A 25,053-nucleotide genomic window follows, 5' to 3' on the forward strand; every position below is an offset into this window, starting at 1 on the left:
CACAGTAGAGAGCCGGGACTAGAACCGGTGCCCACATGGGATGCCGGCGCCGCAGGCAGAGGATTAACCTACTGCACCACAGCACCGGGCCCCCAAAGGTTTCTGAATAGCTTGTTAAATCTGGTGGTATCTGAAGTCCAAGTTAAAATTTATAATTACAAATTAGTCTCTTAATATTCAGCTGTTTGTGTAAACTAAAAATTGAGAGTTGATAAATGGAAGAAATTATTCTTGATCCAAGAAGAAATCTTTACCTTATTAAATACCTGCCAGAAATTCTAACCACAGTTTATCAACTTCATATTTTCAACAAAAGTAAACAAAATGAAGACCAACAGATCCTTTTTTTTTTGCCATAAAAGCATTTCTTATTAATGGTTTTAGTCAAGAATGAGAGCACAATAATATAGAAAACCTATATTTATTTGTTAGGCTATTACAAAGACAAAACAGTTATCATTTGAAGTACTTTGAGGGCTTCATAACAGTTTCACTTGTTCTGTTACAGAAAACTAGCCTAGTGACTGGAAACCAGAGATAACCTAAGAGGTTGTAACAGAGCAGACAGGGGAAGCATGGTAGAAGGAGCAAAGGCTAGTCAGAAGCATCTGTGGTGGTGGTGGTACAAGTGCCTGGGAGGTTTCCAAAGAGGTCACCTAGTGACGCTGAATTAATCTGGGTCCCATTTCAGTAAAAGACTCTGTGAATGAGCAGCAGACAGGATTCCTCTGAGATCTCTCTCTTTTTAAGTGATAAAGGTATCTTTAGTCCCAAAGAGGCATATTTTAGCTTCAGCCTCTCTCCCACCCAGTCTACCTACACCTCCCAGCTCCTGCGCATTTCACCACATAGGCCTGCTAGCTACAGAAGATACATACACGGAAGGCAGAAATTATAGACCCATTCAAAGGGTAACCAGACACAGACAATTCAGGGGTGATAGACTACAAATACCTTCCTAGTTAATTCACCTTTGTTAATAAAGGTCACAGTTTCTTCTGCTGGTGACAACTTGCTGTTTCAAGAAAGAACTGGTTCAAGTGAGTTTTGAAGAAACAAAAACATTTTCATCAACCTCACTCCAGACAGGAAGAGGCACCAAGTTCTTTCCTACAGTTATAAAGCAGAATCTGGAAAACAAAAGGATTACAATGTTTATAATTGTAATAATAGCAAGCATTTATTGAATGCTTTAGCAAGAGTACCAGGGACTGAGATATAAGAGTATGTCCTGTCCAAAGGTACAGCCAGTGTGACAGTGTTACCATTCCAGCATTCACCCAACTCATGCACTGCCAGGTCCAAGTTCCCTTAACTAGAAATTATTCGCGGTTGCATAAACACTCTAATAACTTCCTGTTCATTCTTTAAAGGCACATACAATATTAAGTGATAAAAAATTTACAAAGACTATCCGGAATTCAGGTCAATTATCCAGAAGAATAACATGCACCAACTTTATGAAGAAAATATTCTCTGGCTCTGAGGTCTAGCATAAAATGAACAGAAAACCAACAATTGGCTCATTAGAAAATCTGTGGCTATTTTATGGTTACTTCACGATTACAAAGAATCCTCACAACCCTTGCCAGGGACTGCTGCAACATCCCATTTGCATAACCATTAGTGACATACCAAATGAGTTTCCCATAAACATTATTAACAGAGTTGCTGATGTTCTCTGAAGTCTACTTTTCAAGAAGAAATATGCAAAAGCCTGAAGATAAAAAAATCTTTTCCCCAATTTCAGTAAAACAGTTACTATACAAGTATTACCGAAATGAAAAAAATATTAGCATGCTATGTAGAATGTGATGACAAAGGAAAGCACAACTTAAGTTGATCCCATGAAGTAACAGTGAAGTTATTCACATCTCAAACATCTGATCAATATTAAAGTTAAAAGAGTTCCAGTGATATGAAAAACATGGTTTTAGCAGAGCTGATATTGTACATTATACATTTTAGATTGTCTGGCTACCAATGACAAAATAAATGTGGAGGCCGGCACTGTGGTTCACGTGGCTAATCCTCTGCCTGCGGCACCGGCATCCCATATGGGCGCCAGGTTCTAGTCCCGACTGTTCCTCTTCCAGTCCAGCTCTCTGCTGTGGCCCGGAAGGGCAGTGGAGGATGGCCCAGGTCCTTGGGCCCTGCACCCCCATGGGAGAGCAGAAGGAAGCACCTGGCTCCTGGCTTTGGATCAGTGCAGTGCCAGCCATGGCGGCCATTTGGGGAGTGAACCAACAGAAGGAAGCCCTTTCTCTCTCTCACTGTCTGTAACTCTACCTGTCTAATAAATTTAAAAAAAATTAAAAAAAAAATGTGGAAATAAGAATTAAGTATTTAAGGGAAGAGACTTAAATCACAGCACTCTAAGAAGTTATTCTCTGACAGTTCTACTGGCAGGACCTGAGAAGAAAACAGAGATCCACTACCTGCTAGTAAAAACAGCAATGTTACATTCACAATGGTAATAATTTGTAGGGTAAACGGAACTTTAAAAGGCTGGTTTCCAATATAAAATGGAACAGAGAATAGCAATTAAAAATTTCAACTGGGGGAAAAAAAAGCCCATAGTTCAGAACTAAAGTCTATGCCAAAATGAAACAGAGAATTTTTTTTTTTGACAGGCAGAGTGGACAGTGAGAGACAGAGATAGAGAGAAAGGTCTTCCGTTCTGATGGTTCACCCTCCAATGGCCGCCGCACCGCACTGATCTGAAGCCAGGAGCCAGGTGCTTCTCCTGGTCTCCCATTCGGATGTAGGGCCCAAGCACTTGGGCCATCCTCCACTGCACTCCAGGGCCACAGCAAAGAGCTGGACTGGAAGAGGAGCAACTGGGACAGAATCCGGCGCTCTGACCAGGACTAGAACCCGGTATGCCGGCGCCGCAGGCAGAGGATTAGCCTATTGAGCCGCAGCGCCGGCCAAAACAGAGAATTATGAAATATTTATCCTAACAGGAAACAATGAAGGACCTCAGAATCTACCTAGGTAACTGATGGAGGTACAGAGCCTAGTCAATCTACACAGATGTTGCCATGTTTTATCACATGCTTTAATATTATTGTAAAGTCAGAGGTAGGAGTGAGGACATTGAGAAAGGGATAATTTAACTGTGAAAATCTTACAGCTTAAATAAGGACTATTTGAGCCAGCATTGTGGTGTAGTGGGTAAAGCCACCACCTGCGACTCCATAGCATCCTATGTGGTTGTCAGTTCCTGTCCAAGCTGCTCCACTTCTGATTCAGCTCTCTGCTAATGGCCTGGGAAAGCAATGGAAGATGGCCTAGGTGTTTGAGCCCCTGCTATCCATGTAGCAGACCCGGATGAAGCTCCTGGCTCCTAGCTTCAGGCTGGCTCAGCCCTGGACACTGAGGCCATCTAGGGATTTAACCAGTATACGAAAGATCTCTCTTTCTCTCTCTGTAACTCCTTCAAATATAAACAAATCTTAAAAAAATAAAAGAAAGCTACTAGTCTAGCCGTCTATTACAGGAACAAGTTACATGACTCTTCAGTTAATATTTAACATACAGTTTAATACTCAACCTGCCAAATGGTAATATATTCCTCACTGTAAGCAGCAAACAGTTAGGGAGGAACTTCAGGCAAAGCTCAGGAGAATGCGTCAGAGGAGAGAAAACTGGCAGAGGATTATGCTGACCATAAAAAGTAGGCAGGAAACAACTTGGGAAATAATGGCTCTTTGGACTGCACAGACCTGGTTAGCAAATCAGCCTTGAACACTGACATGCCTACAACCTCCATTATCCTTAGAAGGGCAGTAACACATCCAAGATTATGATTAAAGGCTTCAACTCATTTTGGAATTACTTCCACTTTCTCTGTGGAAAACCAGTGAGTTGCAGGGCCAGCGCTATGGTGTAGCGGGTAAAGCTGCCACCTGCAGTGCTGGCATCCCACATGGGCTCCAGTTCAAGTCCTGGCTGCTCCACTTCAGATCCAGCTCTCTGCTATGGCCTGCAAAGGCAGAAGAATATGGACAAAGTGTTTGGGCCCCTGGACCCACGTGGGAGACCCGGCAGAAGCTCCTGGATCCTGGCTTCAGATCAGTGCAGCCCCGGCCACTGCAACCATCTGGGGAGTGAACCAGTGAATCGAAGACCTCGCTCTCTCTGTCTCTGCCTCTCAGTAACTCTGCCTTTCAAATAAATAAATAAATCTTAAAAAAAAAAAAAAAAAAAAAAAAAGAAAGAAAGAAAGAAAAGCAATGAGTTGCATCAAATCTCCACTTTGTGTTCTCTAATGATCACGTTAAGGTTTCAAACATCACAAGTGAAAAAAGTGAAATCCAGAGCAAACTAGGACACGATCTCAGGCTATACTGCTCCCAAAGGAGTCTACAGAGAGAGCTCCATTTCTGAACAGATGACTAACAACCATGGCTAATCGTGCAAACTCACTGAAGTTAGGTCAGTGTCTTATTCTTCTGCATAGTCTCAACACCTAAGGCAGTGTTTGGCATGCACAGCAGATGGTAAAACTGTCATGTCGGCCAGCGCCGCGGCTGAATAGGCTAATCCTCCGCCTAGCGGCGCTGTCATACCAGGTTCTAGTCCCGGTTGGGGCGCCGGATTCTGTCCCGGTTGCCCCTCTTCCAGGCCAGCTTTCTGCTGTGGCCCTGGAGTGCAGTGGAGGATAGCCCAAGTCCTTGGGCCCTGCACCTGCATGGGAGACCAGGAGAAGCACCTGGCTCCTGCCATCGGATCAGCGCAGTGCGCCGGCCGCAGCGCACCAGCTGTGGTGGCCATTGGAGAGTGAACCAACGGCAAAAGGAAGACCTTTCTCTCTGTCTCTCTCTCACTGTCCACTCTGCTTGTCAAAACAAAACAAAACAAAAAAACCAAAAAACTGCCATGTATGCAGCCCTGTATTTCTTAGGGAAAATAAAAAAAAAAAAAACATGCAATTGGGAATAACTTCAGAAATGGATAACAACAACAACATTTTCTGAAGCTGCTAATTATATAGAGCTCTCTTGAATTCTGAAAAGAAAAATCGGTCGTTTCATATGATTTTCATGTTCAGTGACAAAGGAGAAAATAAAACTACTCACCTTCCAGCAGCATAAATCATTTTCAGTGATCAACATCTGCATCTTCAAACTGTCCAGCAACTGTTGGTGTAGTGTCTACCTCCATGCCATCTGAACAGAAACAGTGCTGCTCAGCAATACTCATGAGCACTTCAGACAGGTAAAGATTCAATTTATAGTGTTCACCAGAAGGAAGCTAGTGCCCTCTGCTGGTTAACATTACTATTTTTCCTCTTGTTTGAAAATTAAAGTATCAAGGAACAAAAGGAGAAAAATGACTTCAGTGGATTTAGGCCAAATAAAATTCTCAAACCTCAACACTAAAGAACTCTAGGTAGGCACTTACAAATGCAGTAAGTTTCAATTGTTCACACTTCACAGATCTGTGCTAAGTACTTACTATAAAGATTTTTAAAGGTATGTAGTCCTATCCTCATAGAGTTTATAACATAATTCAGCAGAAAAAAAAAAAAAAAAAAAAACAGGGTGACCAGCATTGTGGTACAAGTGGTTAAGCTGTCTTTGCAATGCTGCTGGCATCCCATCCAGCTTGCCGCTAATGCACCTGAGAAAGCAGCCGAGGATGGCCCAAGTACGTGGGTCCCTGCCACTCATGTGGGAGACTAGGATGGAATTTCTGGTTCCTGGCTTTGGTCTGCCCTAGACCTGGCTGTATGGCATTTGGGAAGTGAACCAATGGGATGATATCTCTCTATTACTCTGCCTTTCAAATAAATAAATTTCTTCCTAAGATTTATTTATTTATTTGAAAGGCAGAGTTACATAAAGAGAAGAGATCTTCCATTTACCAGTTTACTCCCCAAATGTCCCCAACATCCAGGGCTGGGCCAGGCCAAAGCCAGGAGCTAGGACCTTCTTCCAGGTATCCCATGTGGATAGCAGGAGCCCAAGAACTTGGGCTATCCTCCACTTCCCTCCCAGGTGCATTAATAGGGAGCCAGATCAAAAGTGGAGCAGCTGGGACTTGAACAAGTATCCATATGGGATGCCGGTGCTGCAAATAGCTTAACAGCCGGCCATTTTTTTTTTCTTTTCTTTCTTTTTTTTTTTTTTAAAGAAAAGGATGGGTGAGTGGGGAGAGGGCAAAAAAATAAAAGCTCCCTGGGAAGAGTTGTCTACAGCTGCTTTTACCTTCCATTTGACTCTTTAGTTTACCACACACAGGCTTCTGCCAGCAGCTCCTTGGCATCTCATCACATAAACATGCAAATGTAACGTGTCCAAAATTAACTCATCTCTCTGCATAAAAAGTGTTTTCCAGTTTTACAAACCCAAACCCTCTACCATTCTACCATGTTTTTACCTTTTGTTGCTTCTATCTCCTGAATCTCTTAAGTCTTATATTCACTGCCACTACTTAACTCAGGTGACCATTTCTTATCTGTCACATAACAGGGTTTCTCTCCTTTCCTCCAGTTATTTTCCTCTCTAATCAATTCTCCCTATTAACCATTTTCTGCAATGCTAATCAAACTAAAATTCTTCAATGGCTTCCCTCTGACCTAAGGAGCATATTCAAAAATTCTTTTACGAGCTGGATTGGAAGTGGGGCAGCTGGAACACAAACCAGCGCCCATGTGGGATGCTGCAGTGTCACAGGCAGTGGCTTCACCAGCTATGGCACAACACTGGCGCCATATTCAAATTCTCTAACATAGCTTTCAAGTTCTTCTAAGAAATGACTTAGTCCACTACTCCATCTTCATCTAGTGCTCTAATAACTATTCTTCACATGGAAACTTCAAAGATAATGTATCACAGTTTCCCAAAGATGACTGACCTCTTGAACTTTCGTACACAGCTGATCCTTTTAAATACTCATCCCTCCAACCTGTCTGTAATCCCCCTTCATCTGGGTCATTTCTATGTGTTTTCAGATCTTGGCTTGGGTATCCCTTCCGCCACAAAGCTTGAAGTTTTCCATGACTATTCAGGTTAGGTGAGGGCCCAGTTCCTAAGATTGCAAGGCAACCGCAAAGTCTACTGTATCTCAACATACTGTCAATTTATTTTTCTTTCCACCAGAATGTCACTGATATAAAAACAGTAAATTCATCTCTCTTGAACACTATTCTGCTCTGTCCCTGCTGTAGTAGCTCAATGAACATGTCTTTCATATAGCAGCACATGAACCACTGCCACTAGCAGTCAAAGGGTGTAAAAATGGCAACAATGACGTGGACACTCAAGTCCTTAGAGGACGAAGAATTATGTAGGTTAGAGAAGGTTTCCATTCAAAGGGACTTCAAAAACTTTGTGAAAGGGGCTAGTGTTGTAGCACAGCCACCACTTGTGATGGCAGCATCCCATATAGGTGCCAGTCTGAGCCCTGGTTATTCCACTTCCAATCCAGTTCCCTACTAATGTGCTTAGGAAAAGCAGTGGAAGATGGCCCCAAAGTACTTGGACCCCTGCCACTCGGTGGTAGACCTGGCTGTAGTTCCTGGCTCCTGACTTCAGTCTGGCCCAGCCCTGGCCATTACAGCCATTTGGGGAATGAACCAGCAGATGAAGATCCCTCTTTGTCTGCCTCTCCTTCTTTCTCTAACTATGCCTCTCAAATAAACATATTAAAAAAAAAAAAAAAAAAAGCACTGTGAAGGGATGGGCATTTAGCTTAGTGCTTAAGATACTGCTTGCAATGCCCACATTCCATACTGGTGTGCTTGGGTTCAAGTCCTGGTTCCACTCCTGATTTTCCCTTCCTGCTAATGTGCGCCCTGGGAGGCAGCAGGTGACCTGGAGTGAGTTTTTAGTACCCAGCTTCAGTCTGGCCACACCCCAGCCAACGGTTGGGAGTTCAGTTTGGTTGCCTTTCAATTAATAAAAAGAATTAAAAAAACAAAAACAAAAACAAAAAAAACAGCCAAATAGTTTTCAAAAACCAAGTTTATTGGGCAGGTGGTTGGTCTAGTGGGTAAGCTGCTCACTGGGACACGTGCACCCTACTTTGAAGTATCTGATTTTGAGTCCCTGCTCTAGCTCCTGACCCCAGCTTCCTGCTAATGTGGACCCAGGAAGGCAGAGGTGACAGCCCTGGTCTTAGGGTTCCTGCCATCCACGTGGAAAATCTGACTGCAGTTACCAGCTTCTGGATTCAGCCCATGGCTGTAGCAGGTATATGGGAATGAAGGAGAGAACAGGAGCTCTCACAAAGGAAAAAAAAGTTAAAGTTTGTGGAAAAACAGAATTAAAAGACTTAGTTTGATGCAAAAAAGAGTTTTTGAAATGTATGCAGATTTTTCATAGCATGCATTTTTCATTACGTTTTTGAAGCCTGCTCACATGTCCAGATTTTACAGTTTTTCTGTACCAAAATAAACTTGCATGTATATTTTCAATTTTTTTTTTTTTTCATTTTATTTGAAAAGCAGACAATCAGACAGACAAGATAGACAAACAACGGATCTTCCATCCTCCAGTGCACTCCCCAAATGTGGTTTGGCTAAGACAAAGCCAGAAATTCCATCTGGGTCTACCATGTGGGTTGCAGGGACCCAAATACCTCAGCCATCATCCTGCTGCCTTCCAGAGTGTGCATTGGAAGGGAGCTGAAGTGGAAGCGACTTAACAGCTGCACTCCATGCCCACCCCTAAAATTGTCTTTTAATTCCATTTGAAGTTTTTGAAGTCCTCACATATAGGCAACTTCAAGATGTTAATGAGGCTTATGTATAAAAGTTTCAAAAATTTCATGTTAGAGAAAAGTGTTTGTGACCTTAAAAGTCTTTGCTATGGGACTGGAATAATACGGAGCAGAAAATTATATTTTCTAATGTTCTAAATATTTTTATTATGAACACTGACGGCTTTTGCAACTAATACAACAAGACACAAGAAATTTGGACTGGCACTGGTGGCACAGCCGGTTAAGCTGCCACCTGTGACATCAGCATCTTATATGTGTACCAGTTAAGAGTCCTGGCTCCTCTACTTCCAATCCAGCTTCCTGCTAATGCACTTGGGAAAAGCAGCAGAACATGGCCCAAGTGCTTGGGTCCCTGCATCCACTTGCGAAACCCAGATGAAGTTTCTGGCTCCTGGCTTCACTGTGGCCCGGTCCTGGCCATTGCAGTCATTTGAGGAGTAAACCAGCAGATGGAAGATCTCTCTTTCTCTATCACTCTCTCTCTCTCTCTCTCTGTAACTCTGCCTTTCAATTAAAACAAAACAAACAACAAAATCAAAAGACACTAAAAATTATGCAAGAATGGGAATTAAAAAAAAATTTTTTTTGGTCATTTGACTGGCAGAGTTAGAGAGGAGGAGAGACACAGCACAGAGAGAGTTAGCTTCCATCCGCTGGTTTATTCCCCAAATGGCTGCAACAGCAGGGACTGGGCCAGGCTGAAGCCAGGAGCCCAGAGCTTCTTCTGGGTCTCCCACGTGGGTGCAAGGGCTGAAGCACGTGGACCATCTTACCCTGCTTTCTCAGGCACGTTAGCAGTGAACTATATCAGAAGTGGAGCAGCCAGGTCTTGAATCATTACCCATATAGGATGCCAGCCTTACAAGCAGAAGCTTAACCTGCTATACCACAATACTGGCCCTGGGTATTCTTATGTAATGGTGATGAGAAATATAATTCTACATTGGCTTCCTATCCTTCAAGAGTTTTTCTGAAATTTCACTGTCTTAGAGTATTCTGGTGGATGCGTATCTCCCCAAAATGCATGGTAAAGTCCTTACCTCCAGTACCTCAGAATATGATCTTATATGAAGATATGGACCTTACAGAGGTTTACAATGAAGTTAAACTGAGGTCATCAGAGTAGCCTTTAATGCAATTGGACTGGTATCCTCATGGCTAGGCCATGTACATAGTTTGCGACACACTACTCTAGATGTTTCTGTAGAGGTTTTTTTTAGATGAGATTAGCCAATTTCTTAAAATAAATTTCTCTAAATACACACATAGAAGGAAACATCCCAACATTTTAACCTATGAAATAAAGAGTAAGTTTTAAACAGTAACAGCAGTTATTACAGGAGAGACAGGTAAAATGTGGGATGTCTGTGTGTGTGTGTGTATTGGTTCTGTTTCTCTGGGGAATCCTAACAGAAGAGAGAAACTTGGGAACCAGAGACAGAGAGAGGAAAAACAACATGAAAACACAGGGAGAAGACAGTCGTGGATAAGACAAGGAAGGAGACCTGGGCACAGATCCTCCCCCGACACAATCTCACAGGGAACTATGCTGGGACTTCCAGCCTCCAAAGCTATGAGACAACAAAGTGTTACTGCATTTAAGCCAAGCAGTCCATGGTACTTTGTTTTGACAGCTCTAGGAAACTAATACAGATATGCAATGGATAGTTAATTGTAAACAAATATTTGTCCCAGGAACATCAACAAATACAGTTAAGGTGGAAAATAATTTTTAAAAATTATATATGAATCCCTTTTGTATGTAATTCTCCATTTGCTTCTTAAATACTATACAGAGTTAACTCAGAGATTCTTTGTCTTAAGAGTTTCCTAAAGAACCTTTATGTCTGTCCATAAAGTCCCCCACTTCCTAAATGGCCATCTGACTGTTCACACTGCAGACAGGACACTCACCTTCATAATCTCTTATTGAATCTTCCGTCCGAACTCCAGCCATGTTATACTGGCTGCTCACAGACTGAGAAAGCATTCCTTCTAGTCTCTCCAGTGTGGCTTGGCCTTCTGCTGTTAAATGGGACAATCCTTCTTCATAGGTATAGAACGTAGGGATATCCCCCTGTCCTTGTTCTAAACAAACAAAAAAACTTATAAGCTGTCACATAATAATTAAAAAACACATGGATAACCAATAAAACATTTGCTGAAGATTTAAGGAGCAGTGGAAACAGGCTTCCAGGAAAGTACTTGTCTTTTCAACATTCATTGACAAAGTTGACCCTTGAAGACAGAAATACAAAGAAAATATACCTATCATATAAGATGAAAAAGGATTCCAAGAAGTAATGCCAGTAAACAGCAACTCCCAAAGAATCACACGTTCTAGGACTGCAATGAAAGAGGGTGCTCCCAAGGCCAGGCACTCCTATATTATACCAAGGTGAGAATTTTCAGGGGAGATCTAATTAGTTTGATAGGAATTTGTATTGAAGGCTTTTCCTGATTAAAATACATGCTCCTTAAAAAAAGCAGAAAAAAACAACCAAAAAGGTACAAAAAAAATATTAGAAAGAAGAGTAAATATTTAGCCGGCACCAAGGCTCACTAGGCTAATCAATCCTCCGCCTGCGGCGCCGGGACTCCAGGTTCTACTCCTGGTTGGGGCACTGGTTCTATCCTGTTTGCTCCTCTTCCAGTCCAGCTCTCTGCTGTGGCCCGGGAAGGCAGTGGAGGATGGCCCAAGTGGTTGGGCCCTGCATGGGAGACCAGGAGGAAGCACCTGGCTCCTGGCTTTGGATCGGTGCAGCCATAGCAGCCACTTAGGGGGTGAACTGTCTATCTCTGCCTGTAAAAAAAAAAAAAGAAGAAAGAAAGAAAGAAAGGCCTGAAGCACCGCCATCCCATATGGGTGCCAGTTTGAGACCCGGCTGCTCTACTTCCTGTCAAGCTCTCTGCTATGGCCTGGGAAAGCAGAAGATGGCTCAAGTCCTTGGGCCCCTGCACCCACGTGGAAGACCGGAAAGAAGCTCCTGGCTTCGGATCGGTGCAGCTCCGGCCATTGCGGCCATCTGGGGAATGAACCAGCGGATGGAAGACCTCTCTCTCTCTCTCTGCGTAACTCTGACTTTCAAATAAATAAATAAATCTTTAAAAAAGAAAAAAAAAAAAAGAAAAGCAATGGGAGAGATTCTTAAATGAAGTATAGTTCTAGGAAAAAAAAATGACTTTGGCAGTGACCTGTTTGAAGGAACATGTTAACTATAAAGAACTACAATCCTGCCTACAGTACACATAAATGCTCTAAAATGAAACATTAAAACAGACAAACATTTAAAAAAATCTACTTCACTAACCATGTGCTTCCACATCATATTCTTCTCCATCATAATCATCTGAATCTTCATCCTCAGGGTCTGGATGCAAGGCCTGACACTCACACATTGCAGTGAACATTGCCTCCACTGAACAAGAAAATGAAGTTTTAACTAAGACTTTTCAACATACAGTTTAATAAAAACCACCAGTGCTAAGAAATTTAACAGGTACACAAGAGGTATACTAGGATAATATTTGCAAAACCTGCCAGATTCCAAGTAGGACCAATTCTGGAAGTGTCTGAGGCTATGGGCAAGTCACAAAATAAATGTGCATTCTGAGATATTACTGAGATCCCTTCGTAGCCAGTTGGATTTTCTGAGAAAAGGGGCAAAGTCCTTGTCAGATCGTTGGTACCAGGGGAATGTCTCTCAACTGACAGGGCTCTTTCTAGTTGTCTTGGCATCTGCTGTGGAATTGCTGTGACTCCTTTGCCGTTCATCTTTTAGATGAGATTCGAAGTCAAGAGCATCAATCAATGAAATGAATGAATAAAACTGACCCTCCATTCACAAAACATACTAGGTAACATGTTACATACAATATGCTTGCAACATTCACAATCGTTATTAATAAGTGTCTGTTCTCAGTATTACAGACACAAAAAAGAAAGGGCAATACAACTGACGAAATGTTGATGAAAGTGAGGTGTGTATGTGAGACCACAGGTTTGGGGGAGGATGCTTGCAAAAAAAGGGAAAAGAATCAATACACAGAACACTCACATGCTGATTTATCACCAGGTACAAATCTAAATTCAGAAATAGGTTCAACATCATCATCACTGTCTTCCTCTTCATCAGCAACAAGTTCTTTTGATTCTTCTGGAAAAGGAATAAATAACTTTTTAATATGCCATGTCTTTGACTTAAAAAAAAAAAAAAAAAGCTAAGAATTTCCTAGAGGATGCTTACTGATAAATCTGAATATTGCACTTCAATTTTTATTTCCAATCGTGTTTTCTTTTTCTTTTTTTTTTTTTTAATTATTTTACTTATTTGAAAGACAGAGTTACAGAGAGAGGTAGAGTCAGAGAGAGAGAGGTCTTCAATCCACTGGTTCACTCCCCAACTGACCGCAACAGCCGGAGCTGCGCCAATCCAAAGCCAGGAGCCAGGAGCTTCTTCTGGGTCTCCCACGTGGGTGCAGGGGCCCAAAGACTTGGGCCATCTTCCACTGCTTTCCCAGGCCATTAGCAGAGAGCTGGATCGGAAGAGGAGCAGCCGGGACTAGAACCAGCACCCGTATGTGATGCCAGCGCTGCAGGCTGGGGCTTTAACCCATTGCGCCACAGCGCCGGCCCCCAATTGTGGTTATTTTAGAGCTTAAAAACATCTAAATAGATGCTCAAAACATCTACCACGTTTAAAATTGATAATCATAAAAATATAAACTGAAATTTACTATATTAAAGTTACCATTGACAAAAATGTCAATTATCGGGCTGGCCATGTGACGTTGTGGGTAAGGCCGCCGTCTGTAGTGCCAGAATCCCATATGGGTGGCAGTTTGAGTCCCAGCTGCTCCACTTCCCATCCAGCTCTCTGCTATCACCTGGGGAGGCAGTGGAGGATGGCCCAGGTCCTTGGGCCCCTGTACCCACATGGGAGACCCGGAAGAAGCTCCTGGCTCCTGATTGGTGCAGTTCCAGCCATTGCAGCCATCTGGGAAGTGAACCAGCGATAGAAGGCCCCCTCCCCCTGCTTCTGCCTCTCTGCAACTCTGCCTTTCAAATAAATAAATTAATTAAAAAAAAAAAGTTAATTTATCCATGCTGATGAAGATAAGTGGAAAGGTGGTACATATATATATATATATATATATATGTATATATACATATATTTAGAGATTTATTTATTTATTTGAAAACCAAAGTTACAGAGAGAAGGAGACACAAAGAGAAATCTTCCATCTGCTGGTTCACTCCCCAAATAGTCTCACCAATCATGGCCGGGCCAGGCCAAAGACAGGAGCCAGGAGCCAGGAGCCAGGAGCTTCTTCCAGGTCACCCACATTGGTGTCAGGGACCCAGGGACTTGGGCCATCTTCCACTGCTTTCCGAGGAGCATTAGCAGAGAGCTGGATAAGAAGTGGAGCAGCTGGGACTCTGCAGCCAGGACTCGAACCAGCGCCCATGTTGGAAGCCAGCACTGCAGGCAGCAGCTTAATCCACTGTGCCACATCACTTGCCCCAAGGTAGTACCTTTCTATACACCACTACTGAAAGTGTAAATTGATATAAACTTTTTGGAAAGCAATGTCACAAAATATGTTAAGAGCTTTAAGAATGTTTCTTACCTTAATGCAGCAATTTTACTCATACGAAACAACTACAGGGTTATATCCACTAAGTCCTTTTTTTTTTTTTTGCTTTTTATTTATTTAAATATTTATTTATTCACTTGAGAGGCAGAGTTATATAGAGAGGAAGAGACAGAGAGGTTTTCTATCCAATGGTTCACTCCCCCAAATGTCTGAAATGGCCAGGATTAGGCTGATCCAAAGCCAGGAGCCAGGAGCTTCCTCCAAGTCTCCCATGTAGGTACAGGGGCCCAAGCACTTGTGCCACCCTCTGCTGCCCTCCCAGGCACATTATCAGAGAGCTGGATCAGAAGCAGAGCAACTGGGACACAAACCGGGGCCCATATGGGATTGTGGCATTGCAGGCAGTGGCCTTACCCACTATGCCACAGCACCGGCCTCTGATGGTCATTTTTTAAGAGATACTTAATGAAAGCAGACCGAAGAGAAAAATAAATACAGAACTTGGAGAATCACAATGTGAAGAGCTAAGGCTACAAAAGCATGATCCTAACATGTGTAACTTATGAGAGAAGTTCAAGATAAGTAGGACTGGAGAACTACTGAAATAAACGTGACCCAGGAGGGACCAGCATTGTGACCTAGGGGGTTAAGCAGCCATCTGCAGTGCTGGCATCCCATATGGGTTCCAGTTCTAGTCCTGGCTGCTCCACTTCCAATCCAGCTGCCTGCTAATATGTTTGGGAAAGCAGTGCAAGATGGCCCAAGTCCCTGGACCCCTGCCAACCACGGATGAAGTTCCTGGCTCTGGCCTGGCCCAAACCTGGCTGTGAACCAGCTGATAGGAGACCTCTCATTTCTCTCTGTCTCTCCCTCTGTCTCTCTCTTTCCCTTTCAAATAAGCAAAATAAATCTCAAAAAACAAAAACAAACAAACAAAAGACCTGACAAAGGAAGAACCACTTACTCTAGTAAAATGAAAAATCCTAACATTTGTATAAGAAAGGATATATCATAATCACATCAATTTCAAGCAAATAATCATATACAGCATACATTTAAAATACCTACCCCAAACCACCTGAACTATTAGTTTGTATTTTAGAACTTGCAGTAGCTACATTTTAAATAAGCTCCCCAGGTATTTCTAACATGCAGCCAGGTTTCAGAACCAGGTACTAACACAAACCCCTCATTTTTTAGATGAAAATTGAGGCTGAGAAAGATGAAAATGACTTGTCTAGCAAGTTTAGCAGTTTTCTTATTCAGTGCTTTTTCCTCCTTTGCTAGTATCCTACCTCTTCAGTCTTTTAATTGATAAGCACTTTTGCCCAGTAACAATGCTGGAGACTATTTAGGGACATTTCACACAAGCATTTGGAACTGGCTGTCAAGACCACCTTTAGATGTTATACTTGAGGGCTGGCATCGTGGCGCAGTAGGTTAATCTTCTGTCTGCGGCACCAGCATCCTAAATAGGCACCTATTTGAGTCCCAGGTGCCCCTCTTCCAATCCAGCTCTCTGCTGTGGCCTGGGAAGGCAGTAGAGGATGGCCCAAGTGCTTGGGCCCCTGTACCCATGTGGAAGACCCGGAAGAAGCTTCTGGCTCCTGGCTTCAGATCGGTGCAGGTCCAGCTGTTGCTGCCAACTGGGGAGTGAACCAGCGGATGAAAGACCTCTCTCTGTCTCTGCCTCTCCTTCTTCTCTGTGTAACTCTTTCAAATAAATAATAAATAAATCTTGAAAAAAAAAAAAAAAAAACAATGTACAAAAATGGTTGAACATGAACTCTTAAAAGATTTATTTATTTTGCAGAAGGGAGGGAGATTGGGGAGGGAAGCCACAACAATGCAAAAGTTGCACTTTGTAAATTCACATTTATTAAATAAAAAAAAAGATTTATTTATTTAAAAAAAATTTCCAATAGCTGCATCAAGTCATTACCACTTAATGAGGCAGGGCTTGCCAACCTCCTAAAAATGAGTAAATAATTAGTTTCACAGCTGAATATAAATGGTCATATTATATCTGGAATGATTATTAAAATCCTCTTTTGAAGGCACAATAGCTTACAAGGGAAATTCATGGGATTATTTCTTTTACATGATTTCAGAGGAAAGCTCCTCATCATTTTAAAAGCAAACAACTTCACCAGATTTTCATCGATCTTTACGGTTATCTCCAGCAGCAAAACTTGGGAATCTTGTAACCCAGGGTTTCTCAATCTTGTCACTATTGACATTTGGATTGGATAATTTTGTTGTGGAAAGGTTCCCTGTACGTTGTAGGATTGAAATAGCATCTGTGGCATCTAACTATTAGATGCCAGTAGCATTCGGACCCACTCCAGTGGGAATGTCACTACCAAATGTAAAGAGACAGAGGGTGAGTGGAGTCACATGGAAAATCCTCCCACTCCCCACTGAAAACTGTCACTGCAACGAAACAAAACCAGTTTTATCCTAAATTCTTAGAAGAAAAGACATACTGCTTCAAGACAAAGAGAAGAAACCATTAAAACACAGAGGAAGAAGCACAAAACATATAACCAAGCAACAAAAGAACTGTATGTGCAAAAATATGGAACATAAAAGGTATAAACACAGAACAAATGCTCACAGGACTTTAGGTGTCCAAATTATTTTACTATGCTGAAACCTGGCTTAGTAAGTTGTTATCCAAAGTGGGTCAATGGCTGGAATATATCATCAAAAATGCTTTTTAAAGTATATCCTGCTACCAAAGAAAGCATTAGATTAAATTACAGCATACCTACCTCCAAATTTGGCATTTACCATAACATACAAATGCTCTTGGGGATAGGCATTTGGGTCCCTGGACACCGCGTGTAAGCTGATGGTGGGATATTCCAGTGAGAATCCTAATCCAGAACCATCTAACCAAGACAGGCGGCTGAAAAACATGTTTTAAGCAGATTAGTTTTAGAAATTAAATCTCAATTTAATACCTCAAAGCTTATTCAGGTTCAGCTTAGAAACACTTAGGCATGTGAATAAATTCAAGTATATTGTTTAGAAATATTCCTAAAATAAGAAATTCAGCAGTTGGAATTGAATTTTAAGACTAATTCTGTAATGATCCCTTTTCCTCTAGCTACAAATTGAAACAGATTTGAAATGCAATTTTTATAAGTCACATGTGTGTTTCTAAGCCTTTTACGCTTATTATTTGGAACGTCTTCAAGTGCCCTCTATGCTTCTGCAAATCCTTCTCATCTCATTAAGCTCCAGCTCCTCCATGAGGCCTCCATGCAACTGCTTTGGCCCATAATGCTTTCTTCTAAGTTGCACTTACACTAATATGCTACCTAGCATTTAACTCTGTGATAATTAATCTTATATTTAATTATCAGTAATTAAAGCAGTTGGAAGACCTCTCTCTCTCTCTCTCTCTCTCTCTACCTCTCTAACACTTTCAAATAAATAAAATAAATCTTTTTAAAAATGTTAAATAAAAGAATGTGATAGGGCCAGTTCCACTATTAGGTAGCTCACCTTCCATCAGCCAGTACTGTCTGGGATGCCAGTGCTGCAGACCAGGGCTTTAACCTGTTGTGCCACAGTGCTGGCCCCTTTATTTAACATTCTTAAAAAACATAAGCACAGGGGCCTGGAAAGTGGAGTATGGGGTAAAGCCACCACCTGCAGTGCCAGCATCCCATATGGGCACTGATTCGAGTCCTGGCTACTGCTCTTCAGCTCCAGCTCCCTGCTAATGCACCTGGGAAAGCAGTGGAAGAGGGTCCAAGTGCTTAGGTACCTGCACCCACATGGGAAACCTAGAGGAAGCTCCTGGTTCTTGGCTTTGGATCAGCCCAGCTCTGGCTACTGCGGCCATTTGGGGATTGAACCAGTGGATGGAAGTTATCTCTCTCCCTCTCTCCCTCTCTCTCTGTAACTCTGGCTTTCAAATACATACATACATAAATAAATATTTAAAATAAATATATAAATATGATATAGTACTCAGAAGTAAAGTATGCAATAAATATCTGGTAATCACTAATCACTAAGTTCTCCATTCTCCACTAATCCTACATTATATGACATATACACGAAATGGCTTTAATCACAAGTCAGAAAAGAATTTATTACCTTGAAAGACAAATTTCATGATGAGGTCTTTTATTTATTTTGCAACTTTAAGAGATAGTCACAGGGGCCAGAGTTGTGGCACAGCAGGTTAAGCTGCTGCCTGCAACCCGGGCATCCCACTTGGGCACAAGTTCAAGTCCCAGCTGCTCCACTTCAGATCCAGCTCCCTGCTAATGTGCCTGGGAAAGCAGTGGGAGACCTGAGTGAAGCTCCTGGCTGCTAGCTTGGGCCTGACCCAGCCCCAGCTTTTGCAGCCATTTCGGGAGTGAACCAGCAAATGGACGATTCTCTGTCTCACTTTTCTGCCCCCCTTCCTTCCCTGTCTGTAACTCTGCCTTCCAAATGAATAAATTAAAAAAAAAAAAAGACAGTCGCCGGCGCCGCGGCTCAGTAGGCTAATCCTCCACTTTGCGGCGCCAGCACACTGAGTTCTAGTCCCGGTCAGGGCACCGATCCTGTCCCGGTTGCCCCTCTTCCAGGCCAGCTCTCTGCTGTGGCCAGGGAGTGCAGCGGAGGATAGCCCAAGTTCTTGGGCCCTGCACCCCATGGGAGACCAGGAGAAGCACCTGGCTCCTGCCATTGGACCAGCGCGGTGCGCCGGCCGCAGCGCGCCAGCCGCGGCGGCCATTGGAGGGTGAACCAATGGCAAAAAGGAAGACCTTTCTCTCTGTCTCCCTCTACTGTCCACTCTGCCTGTCCAAAAAAAAAAAAAAAGTCACAGATAAACTAGGTTTAGTTTGTCCTCAAACACGATCAAACACAAATATCTTATTGATGTAACAAAGGATACATATCACCAAGATCAGCATATTGAGTTTTGAATAGGGGTAGCTGAATATTTTAGTAATACTTCACCCATTTAGAACTGTACTGCTGGCCGGCGCCGCGGCTCACTAGGCTAATCCTCCGCCTTGCGGCGCTGGCACACCGAGTTCTAGTCCCGGTCGGGGCACCGATCCTGTCCTGGTTGCCCCTCTTCCAGGCCAGCTCTCTGCTGTGGCCCGGGAGTGCAGTGGAGGATGGCCCAAGTCCTTGGGCCCTGCACCCCATGGGAGACCAGGAGAAGCACCTGGCTCCTGCCATCGGATCAGCGCGGTGCGCCGGCCGCAGCGCGCCTACCGCAGCGGCCATTGGAGGGTGAACCAACGGCAAAGGAAGACCTTTCTCTCTGTCTCTCTCTCTCTGTCCACTCTGCCTGTCAAAAAAAAATAATAATAATAATAATAAAAGAATTGTACTGCTTAGCAGGGAAAAAAGTAATAAGCAAAAATTCCTGAGGAAGTCATAAAATATGTTAATGCAAAGTGAGGCTCTACCTTACTGGTTAAGACTCCCGCATCCCACATCAGAATGCCTGAGTTTGCCTGCCAACTCCGACTCCTGATTCCAGCTTCCTACCAATGCAGACCCTGGGAGGAAGTGGCTCTGTAAGTCAACTAAAATCACTGAATTGTACCTTAATTTATTTTTAGTTTATCTGAGAAACAAAGAGAGAAAACTCCCATTCACTAGTCCACTCTCCAAATACCTGTGAAGGCTGAGGCTGGAGTAGGAACTCAAAGCCGGGTTTCCTCCTGTATGGCAGGAACCCAATCACTGGAGCCATCACTGTTGCCTCCCAGAGTCCACATTAGCAGGAAGCTGGGAGCCGGAGACAGGCGCCAAATCCAAGCATTCTGAATAGGGCCCTGGGTGTCAGGTGTCTAGGTAAAATGCCCACCCCAAAGTTGCTATGTAAATTGCCTAAACAGGGCTGTTATTATAAAAGGAATTTAGTGCAAAAACACTCATTTCATCCTATTTTATATACAACTTAAACAAATCTGGCAGTTTAATTTCTAACCAAGCAAAAACAAAAGCATGAGAGAAGAACCTAGGACTCCTCTGGGCAGGAACAGTGTACAATGTGGCAGTGTGAATTCACTCATGTTCAGAGTGAGGGGAGGTTAAGCTATATACCTCAGCTCCCTAGAAGGAAATCTATGGCTAATGGTTCATCTATGTATAACAAAGGGCTCTCAGTTATCAAAAGCAGTACCAAAAGCAAAGGCAGAATATTAGGTTGTCCCAACATTTGTAGAACTCTATACTAAAACCTATTTAACTGTACACTTAAAAACAGCAAAACCAAGAAAATAAGGGCTGTCATTTGAAAAGAGTTTCAGCACACTTGGTTTTGCTTTTTTTTTTTTTAAAGATTTTGGTGTTCCTGGCTCCCAGGTTTGATCTCGCCCAGACCCGGCTGCTGTGGGCATCTGCAGAGTGACCACGCAGATTAAAGAACTCTTCCTCTCCCTGTGTCTTTGGCTAAGAGGGACGGGAGGTCAGCTCTGTGAGGCAGCAAGCTAAGCTGCCACTGAGACAACAGCACCCCACAACAGAGGGTCAATTCAACTCCCAGCTGCTCTGCTCCGGATCCAGCTTCCTGCTAATGAGCCTGGGAGGAAGCGGCTTAAGAACCTGGGTTTCTGCCTCTTACCCAGGAGACCTGGATGGAGCTTCTGGCTCCTGGCTTTTGTCTGGCTCAGCCGCAGCTTTTGTGGGCATTTGGGAAGGAATCAGCAGACGAAGATCTCTCTGTAACTCTGCCTTTCAAGTAAATAAACACATCTTTAAAAAAAAGATCTCCTAGCATTATCACAACTCAGAAAAGAAGGTCCTAGACTTGAGTATCCAAAATCACTTCAAATATATAAAGCCACAAAACTTTAATGATTCAGTCGGGAGACGAAAAAACTGAAACCCAAACATATAACTGATGTATACCAAATTATAGATTTTACTTTAAAAAGAACATAATAATTTCTTTGTAGTTTCTTACTGCTGACAGAACACAGATGCTGCCACTGCACAGCACTTCCTATGAAGTGCTTATAATCTTTCTTCTTTAAGATTTATTTATTTGCTTATTTGAAAGGCAGAGGGAGAGGGAGAGGGAGAGACAGACAGACAGACATACACACACACACACACAGGTTCTACCCACAGCGTTCACTCCCCAAATGCTCAATAGTCATGCTGGGCCAGGCCCAATTCAGGAGCCTGGAACTCAATTTAGTTCTCCCTCGTGGGTGGCAGAGATCCAACTGCTTGGACCATTACCTGCTGCCTTCCAAGGTGTCCATCAAAACAAAGCTATAATCAGAAACGGAGCCAGGATGCCAATCCAAGCACTCTAATATGGGAGGCAGGCACCCCAAGTGCCATCTCTAACACTGTGCCAGACACCAGCCTTATTTCCTCTAATTAGATCAATGCCCCAAGGTCTACCCTATTCACTTGGCCAACTGTTAATATCACTGGTCACACTTTTCAGGAAGCTTTCCCACTTTGTTAAAACCCATCAGCTCTTGGAAATGCTAAGTGGGAAAGAACAAAAAAAAAGGGGAACAAGACCAAGGTGTGACTAACAATAAGTAAAAAAGGATGATCAGAGATATCCAAGGTACTGATAATGTTGTTCTTGTATTCCTTGTCAAATAATGCTTATTTGTTTATGTTCACCTACTTTAAAGGCAGAGCAACAGAGAGAGAGAGAGAGAGAGAGAGAGAGAGAGAGAGATATCTCATTCAATGGTTCACTCCCCAGATGCCCACAAGAACCAGGGCTGGGCCAGACTGAAGCCAGGAGCCAGGAACTCCATCTGGGTCTCCCACATGCAGAGCAGGAACACAAGCACTTGGCCCATCATCTACTGCCTTCCCAGGGCCACTAGCAGGAAGCTGAATCAGAAGCGAATGAGCCAAGGTAGGAACAGGATACAGGATGTGGGCGTCCCAAACAGCAGTTTAACCTGCTGTGCCACAGAGCCCACCAGGATATACAGGTATACTTATGTATATGTGCTTTAAACCATACATCTATAACATTCTTTTTGCATGTATATTTTACCAAAATACTTTTTTTTAAATAAAAAGATTTGTTAGTGAAAAGGTGAAATAAATAATATTTTAAAAAAACAGGTAAGGGGACCAGCGCTGTGGCGCAGTAGGTTAAAGCCCTGGCCTCTAGCACCAGCATCTCATATGGGCACCGGTTCAAGTCCCAGCTGCTCCCCTTCCGAACCAGCTCTCTGCTATGGCCTGGGAAAGCAGTAGAAGATGCCCAAGTCCTTGGGACCCTGCACCCACCAGGAAGAGGCTCCTGGCTCTTGGCTTAAAATTGGCTCAGCTCTGGCCACTGCAGTTATTTGGGGAGTGAACCAGCAGATGGAGGACCTTTCTCTCACGTAGGAGATCTGGAAAAAGCTTCTGGCTCCTGGCTTCGGATCAGCTCAGCTCTGGCCATTGCAGTCATTTGGGGAGTGAACCAACAGAATAGAAGACCTCTCTGTAACTGTCTTTCAAATAAATAAAATAGATCTTTAAAAAAAAAATCAGTAAGAAGTTAAAAAGTTACACTTCCTGAGTATGCAAATCATATTGCGCTTATATAGAAGAATATCTTTATTCTTTGGATACTTAAAGTATTTACAAATAAAGTAAAAACATATTTGCAAGTTGCAAGCAGCTCAAGAATTTAATATGCCAAAAAATTATTGAATCATTATGAGACCATATAGGTATTAACAACACTTGCAATTTTCCTTTACGTTTGAAATTTTCCATAATGTAAATATCTTCCCATAGAATGAAGTTGTATAAAGAAGAGCCATGGCCGGTGCCGCGGCTCAATAGGCTAACCCTCCGCCTGTGGCGCCGGCACACCGGGTTCTAGTCCCGGTTGGGCGCCGGATTCTGTCCCGGTTGCCCCCCTCTTCCAGGCCAGCTCTCTGCTATGGCCCGGGAGTGCAGCAGAGGATGGCCCAAGTCCTTGGGCCCTGCACCCACATGGGAGACCAGGAGAAGCACCTGGCTCCTGCCTTCGGATCAGCGCGGCGCGGCGGCGCGGCAGCCATTGGAGGGTGACCCAATGGCAAAGGAAGACCTTTCTCTCTGTCTCTCTCTCTCACTGTCCACTCTGCCTATCAAAAAAAAAAAAAAAAAAAAAGAGCCAAATACAGAGATGCCACGAAGAAAAAGACTGTAGGGAAGCAGGGAATAACTGTGCTCCATGCTCTTCCCACGGCCACCAGATTTCCTTGTGGAGCTCAACAGCAGCTTTTCAGGTTTTATTTCATTTGACTGCTCCTTCCTCCTCTTTTCTCAAGCCTCATCTCCATGACTCATCTCTTAATGTAAGTGCTTCCCCACGGTTCTACGCTTGGCCCTCTTCACTTCCAGGTTATCCAATCAATTCCCTCGACTTCCAAATCTCTAATTGATTTCCCCTAAATTACATGGTCCTATGTTGAACCACACCCATATTCAAACCAAACTCATTATCTGCTCCTCAGCCCAAATTTGCTTTCCTTCCCATCCATATTTACTATCTCGCTGATTGGCCAAAAGCCCAAGCTTCGACTAAATTCTCCTCTGCACCAGTAATTTTCTAGTTTTTTTATGCCCAAGACTCTGTAGTAGACAAAATTTTGGCCCTCATGACATTCATCCCCTGGTATCATGCCTGTGAATGTTACGTGGCAGAAGCGACTCTGTAAATGCATGTAAGGTTACTAAGAACCTGACAATAAAACACAAACAGATTGGCCTGGGTGATCGGGATGGGTCCACTGTAATCACATCAGTCCTAAAAGCAGAGCTCTCTGGCTGCTATGTGATGTAGCAAAAGGGGAGCCAGGGAGGCTTCATGATCCGGAAGATTCCATGTGTCACTGTAGATCGGAAGATGAAGGGGACCACGTGTCAAGGGCACAGGGACCTCAGTCCCACAACCGCAGCCTCTAAGACAGGTTTCCGTAACTGTGAAAGGACAAGATGCTCCAGGGGATCGACTCCAGGGCCCCAAAGGGGAATCAAGTCCCTGTGCTGTGACCTCCGCCTGCATGGGGCTGAGCTCGTTCCTGCCTCCCTCCACACCTACAGAAGAAAACCGACATTCCTCAACCAAACTTTCGACATCCTCCGCCATCTGTTCGGAACCCACATCTCCCGCACCTGTTCAGCCGGAAACACGGGCACACCAAAAACTACCTCAGAGCCTGGAACTCAAAACCTTAAAGCGGGACCACGAGTTACGAGCAAGGCACACGCCAGATCGCCGGTACGCAGGCGGTTAGGGGCACAATACACGAGGAGAAATTCCGGCTGGAGAAGAGAGACGGGGAGGCTCCACAGGGGGAGGCCACTAGAATACTGCAGCCTTCCTCCCAGCCCCGCCGCCGCTCCCGGCAGCCCGAGCTCTCATTTCGCCCGGCTCGTCTACCCTGCCGGCGCCAGCAAGGCGGGAGGCGGCGCGCAGGAGGCCAGCGCTGGGGAACCGGGACCCTACCTCTCAGCGATGTAGAGGGTGCCGATGCCGAGGCCCTTCCCGTTCAGGACAGCCTCGGTATCCGGCTGCTGGTGCCGCAGCCCTTCTGTGGGCCCGGGAGGCAGGAAACTCCGGAGGAAGCTCATGGCAGCACCGAGCGGGGAACGCACACCGGCTGGGAGCTGCTGCACAGCGCCCGGACCTCGCTCCGACCCGCCCCGGAAGCAGTGGCAGCCACCCCGGAAGAATAACTTAGCCTACGCGGAAGTTTGAGGGCCGTCGACCATAGAAACGAGACA

General features: G+C 43.8%; 1 protein-coding gene across 1 annotated transcript; it reads right to left on the reverse strand.

Annotated features, from left to right (window-relative positions):
* Positions 1 to 391: 391 nt before the first annotated feature.
* Positions 392 to 24,965, reverse strand: CLNS1A (chloride nucleotide-sensitive channel 1A). The gene is made up of 7 exons (XM_062196759.1): positions 24,776 to 24,965; positions 17,106 to 17,242; positions 12,792 to 12,890; positions 12,045 to 12,152; positions 10,648 to 10,821; positions 5,085 to 5,174; positions 392 to 1,130 (listed from the first exon to the last, which is right to left on the reverse strand). Exons 1-6 carry the CDS (start codon positions 24,898 to 24,900, stop codon positions 5,107 to 5,109), a joined length of 711 nt encoding a protein of 236 aa, XP_062052743.1. The 5' UTR covers positions 24,901 to 24,965; the 3' UTR covers positions 392 to 1,130; positions 5,085 to 5,106.
* Positions 24,966 to 25,053: the final 88 nt, after the last annotated feature.

The sequence above is a fragment of the Lepus europaeus genome, chromosome 7, assembly GCF_033115175.1.
Source record: "Lepus europaeus isolate LE1 chromosome 7, mLepTim1.pri, whole genome shotgun sequence".
NCBI classification, from domain to species: domain Eukaryota; kingdom Metazoa; phylum Chordata; class Mammalia; order Lagomorpha; family Leporidae; genus Lepus; species Lepus europaeus.